Here is a 5,839-nt window from a genome sequence, read left to right on the forward strand (position 1 = left end):
TTTGAGTATATATTAAGGACATGAACACAACCCCCAACAGATACGTGGCCCTGTTAGTTTCTCCAACGCAGAGACAGAATGATATCTTGTTTTTTCTAAAAAAAAATTTACTGGGACAATATAATATCTGTGATGGATTATCCAGCAGAAAGGAACTAAAGTTGTGGTCAATTGCCTTGGATTCTGTCTCCCTCCATGTTGGGGATTGATAGGCTCCTAAAAACTTACCAAAAAAGTCCGAAGCATAAGGATATCATCACCCAATAGAGATCAAATCTTCTTCATATGGAGTTCAAAGACGCAAAAAATTATGTTTTGAATTTCTTATGTTATGATTTTATTTAAAACACTATTTTAATATCTTTGTAAAACAACACTATTTTAATCCATCAACTTATTTTTACTTACAAATTCAATCACAATAACTTGTATTCATACACATCTAACCTAAAGCCCGACCCAACCTTTGTCTAAACCTAAATCCCTAAATCTTTTTTCTGTTCTCTTTTCTTTCATCTAAATCCTTGTTTATTCTATTCTCTTTCATCTACTTATGTTATACTCAGCGTGATTATTATTTTGTGTTTCAGACTTGAGGTTTTTTTAGACTTGCTGTATGCTTTTTGCAAATGAGTTGTGCTATGTTTTTTTTTCTTTTGCAGGTATAACTATTAGTACTAATTTAACTACTGCAATAATAATTATTTTATGTTAACTACATCATTATTACTAGTTTAACACTCACTCACTCTCTGTTTCATATTAAGTATCATCGTAACATTTTTTTGTTTAATAAAAAGTGTCACTTTATAATTTTAATACAAATTTTAATTATTTCCAGCTTAAATTTAACTGCAAAATGCATTGATCTTATAAATAATTCTATTTATCTTAAATATTATTGGTCAAACATATGTAATTAATAGAAACTTAATTATATTTCATTTATTTTTTAAATATGCTTAAAAAATTATCAAAGCGACAGAAACCGAAAGAGTATATTCTTTTAACATTGGTGGTATCCTTCTCATCACAAGATCTACCTTTTGATCTAGACGTGAAAATAAGTAAGAGATAGAAAACCATTAACACACATATATAAAAAGAAAATCTTTTCTCGAAAGATAGATAAATATAAGAACATGACGAAACTTGCATATTTTCGATGCATATAGATGACATACCAATGTTTTAGTATCCTTAACTCCAATTTGATTTTAGACTGATTTTGCTTCTCATGTTCTGCAGATTACCAATATCTTTTCAGTTGATCATAAAGCTTATAAATTAAAATATATCTTGATATAAAGATAAACTAGATTAGGACCCGCCCTAAAGGGCGGAAATTGATTTGTCAAATTTTAATTAATAATATATGGTATATATAATATGTGTATATAATATTATATATATTTTGTGTAACATTTATATATATATACATATTAGACATATATATAATATTTTATTAAATATATATAGAATTTAATAGTGTTATAATTTGTGTTGTACTTGTTATTAGTTTGTATTTAATCTTCTTTCATTTTTAGTATAATAATTTGCCTTGTCACACTTTTTACTTTTTAACTTATACACATAGTTATGCCTTTTTCAAAAAAAAAAACTTATACACATAGTCTCGTAAAATGTAATATATAAAAAACATATTTAAAAAATCTACTGACCATATGCCACCATTATTTGGTTGTTTGAACAAAAAAAAATCATGTTCTTGCAGAACTGTGTATGTTGTGATATGATGTAGGTGAAGAGTAAATATATGGAAGTAAAGTTAGTGATACGAACATGAGCCTATGTTGGTCTATGCCACAATTATTTGGTTTTTGGAAGATCAATGAGCATAAGCATACACGGTCTTTGTATACTTACGTTGCAAATGAGTCGGATATTTTTTTTCTTATGTCTGGAATGATATGGAACTCGTTGATTTAAAAGTGGTTCAGTTTTATATGATCTAATTATATTAAGAGATTAACCAAAAATATTATAAAAGTGTTACTGGTTAGGTTTAACTAATCTATGTTGGTTAAGATTTGGTTTAATTTAAGTTGGTAGGTTGCATTGTATAGGAGACATGATATATTCTAGCAACAATTATGAAAGAGTCCAAAATTTAAATGATAACTTCAAATAGTAGATAATCCCTAAATTAATAGATTAGATCCTTAATATGTTCGGAAAATCTTTTGAGATTATCTACCAAATTTTTCTTTGAAAAGAATGAAAAAATATAAAGCACACAATTAGAAGAAAATGGATTACTTAGAAAAAAACTTATTTATTATATAGTTTTCGAGTACAAGCCAGACAACAGCTAGTGATCTAAAATAAATTATTCTCAAGTAACATCTTGAGAGCGCTTTATTTATGGTAACATATATTTTGGTAGCCACATACTAAGATACTATTCTCATATAGAGCTAACAAAATCAACGATTTCAACCACATCTTGGAGTAGAGAGTTGGAGTTCACCACGCTACAATTCAATCTGATCTCTCCTTGAGTGCCCGTAAGAGGTGTAATGTTGCCCATCCTATTCATCGCCTCCACAAATGCATTGAAGAATTTTTGTGTGCCATCAGCATATTCTCTCACCAAGGGGATTGTGTCAGTGGCATTGGGGCTAGAGAACAACTCTTGGTCAGTCTGGATAAGACCTTTCTGTTCTTTGAGATTCACATAGTATTTGTTGTCGAAAACCGTAGGGGTACGCAGATCAAAATCCACCAAGGCACTTTGGTTACCATTAAGGGGACATAGTCCACGAAGAGTTTGGAGGTAAGTAGTGTTGAGGGTAGGATCAGGTAAACCGGTGTTGCTGAAATTGTATAGTCTGCGCATAATGAACCGGCATTGATTTTTACCAAATGTGTGACCGCCTAACCAAAAAAAAAGAGCGTATGATCATTAATAAACTCGCGCGGTACGTACAGAAATAGCAAACAATATATATTTAATAAGATTTTATCAATTACCAGAGAGAGCAACGAGATCAGAAGGACGGTCGAGGCCAACGTTTCTAAAGCTGGCTTTAAGTTCTGGAAGTGTGAAGAATGGAGAAGGAAGATTAGCAGTAGATAGGTTGAAAAATGCTTGTAAGCTGTCTCTTCTCCCCAAAGGAACCCTCCAAGAAGGACCTCCTGCCTATAAATATATTAAGAATAACTATTGTTTTTAGTTTTTTTTATTTTTATTATTATTCCAAAGTTTTGATGTGTAAATATAAAAAAAGAAAAACATGTAATTAAATACTTGATTATACAGCCAAACTGCCAACGTGTAGTTTTCTAAACTCCAGCTTTTGAAAAATATATATTATTACTATACTTGGCTAAAAAGCAGTCTTATCCAACCAAGTATATTCTCGTGATGAGATTTAAATTTGTCAATGTCTTATATTAAATATGTCCAGTTTCTTCACGGGACCACGTGTTTTGAATATTTGTCGATTAGTTTTGAATACATGTCATATAGTTGAAAAGTCCATACTAAATTACTAATTATATATAGTCTGTAATGACTGATACGTATTAAGACTGAAAACAGTATTTATAATAAATCAAAGAAAACGGATCAAAGGAACATACCAATGTGACAGATTGTTGAGCAGCGATGGTGAGCATATCTGCGCAAGAAACGGTTCTCGGGCAAGCTCTCTCCACTGCGGCTTTCATTGTATCAATCACAGGGAATCCTCTAGCCGAGTTTGCGTTTCCGACTGCATCTTTCTCTGTTTGGAACGATGTTGTGTTGTCTAACAAGATCGATGCATCACAGCCCTTTCATATTTCCATTATTATTTGACAATTCATTAGTCAGTGTGTTACATACATAAGTGATGAGAGATAAACTTTTCTAAACCATGTTTTACTCAGTGACATGTAAACATGTTTTTCAACAATATATTAATTTATTTAAAGAAAATAAGAGATTCATTTATTATAAATTTCGACTAAATAGTATCAAAATGTTACTATTATTTATTTAATGCTTTTCGAGTTCAGGATGCGTGGTAGGATTTTTGAATCATTTCAAAAAAAAAAAATTCTGCACCTGATAGATGTATCTTTAATTCATACCGTGTTCGCTACGGCACCATGCTCTTTCTAAATAAATAACTAACAATTTAACAAGAATAATTCATTTTCGACGAATCCAAGATCTTACTTGTATTTGTTTTGGCATTATCAGTCATACTATAGCTAACCAGTAACCTATCATCATTGTCGAAAAAGTTAAGTACATTCATCTTCTTTTGTCAACTTAATAAATTATTAATGAAATAAACTATGGTGAAGAAAAAAACAAACGTACGATATCCAATAATGTCTAGAACAAACATGTAAACCGAGCGACTTTAATTTACAATACCGTTTCACCCCGAATGCCATTTATTCAAAAAAAAAAAGAGAACCATTTCAACCTAGCTGACACAAGGCGCTTTTTATGAAAATGAATACTCTGTTGTACAAAAAAAAAACTCACTTACTATTTTGATATTTTACACAAATTAAAAAAATAATTGAAACATATTATGTTTTATTAATTATAAAAAATTAATCAATAGTATTTGAAATAAATGAAATTATATATAAAGTCAAATCATTTTGTAATTAATATGAAATTTAAAATAAGTATAAATTGCATAGAAATTTCAAAATATCACTTTTTATATAACAGAAAATGTTAAAATGACAATATTTATGAAATAGAGGAAGTATTAGCTAGTTTGTACCTAAACTAAATTATCATTGAAAATCCAAAATAATACTTAGTTTTTTTTTTGAACTGAGAAAATAATACTTAGTTTTAACATAAAACAGACCAAAAATGATATATACTTTGGAACATAGAGTGTATCTATGTTATCACTTTTATATAAGTTTTTTTTCTTTTGAATGTACACTTTTATATAAGGTTTTACACTGATTTGTTAGCATATATAAAAGATGGAACACAAAAAATATTAGCAAGGCAATAGAAAGATGGAAAATAATATCTTACATTGACAAAGCAATCATGGAAGTGAAGACGAAGAATGCTCGCGGCGATACGAGGGTCCGATCTTAGCTCGTTGATAATGGTCTCTCGTACGATGTTAGTGACGTTAGGACATGAAGTGTCGTAGAAGGTAGGAGTAAGTTGAGCATCGGACAGATGCGCACTAAGCACAAGACATGCTAATGTGATTAAGATTGTCAACGTGGACGAAGTAGAAAAAGAATAAGAGGAATGCATTTTCTAAAGAACAGAAAATTATATGATTGGGTTTACAAGAGAAGATGAGGAAAGTCTATTATCTTGAGGATTGCTTTTATAGGCAACACGGGTCTAACTTGGAGGCTTAATTTCTCAATTGAAGGATTTTATTTCTAGCAATAAATTGAAGACTTCATACAAAAACAAAACAAAGACTTCATCCAAAAAATGAAGACTTTTCTCTGTCAACTATTATTCCTTTTATTGTTCAGAAAACTTTACATCTGCGATGGATTTCTCAAATTCTTCTGATTTCTACATAAAAGAGGAATTCTAATAAGGTAAGATTGAATCAGATGAAAAAAAGAAGTTTGAGTCGGATGAAAAAACAAACGAAGTTTGAGTCAGACGAAGATAATGGTAATTTAAATAAACGATTATAATTCTTGCAAACATAAACCACTAATGTAATAAATGTATATGAATGTTGATGTTCGAATCTATTTTTCTTTCAAATATTATTCATTACAACAAGATGAAAAATTAGTTTAACTAAATATTTGTGTAGCTAATTTTTGTAAAATTAAAGCATCATTTTCAAAATATATCCACCAGTCATTT

The 5,839-nt window shown here is 29.7% G+C and overlaps 1 protein-coding gene across 1 annotated transcript; it reads right to left on the reverse strand.

Annotated features, from left to right (window-relative positions):
- Window positions 1-2,276: 2,276 nt before the first annotated feature.
- LOC108813196 (peroxidase 34) lies at window positions 2,277-5,583 on the reverse strand. Its single transcript, XM_018585684.2, has 4 exons — window positions 5,024-5,583; window positions 3,607-3,798; window positions 2,995-3,163; window positions 2,277-2,898 (listed from the first exon to the last, which is right to left on the reverse strand). Exons 1-4 carry the CDS (start codon window positions 5,255-5,257, stop codon window positions 2,429-2,431), a joined length of 1,065 nt encoding a protein of 354 aa, XP_018441186.1. The 5' UTR covers window positions 5,258-5,583; the 3' UTR covers window positions 2,277-2,428.
- Between the last annotated feature and the right edge of the window lie 256 nt (window positions 5,584-5,839).

This window comes from Raphanus sativus, chromosome 6 (assembly GCF_000801105.2).
Source record: "Raphanus sativus cultivar WK10039 chromosome 6, ASM80110v3, whole genome shotgun sequence".
In the NCBI taxonomy this organism is placed as follows: Eukaryota; Viridiplantae; Streptophyta; class Magnoliopsida; order Brassicales; family Brassicaceae; genus Raphanus; species Raphanus sativus.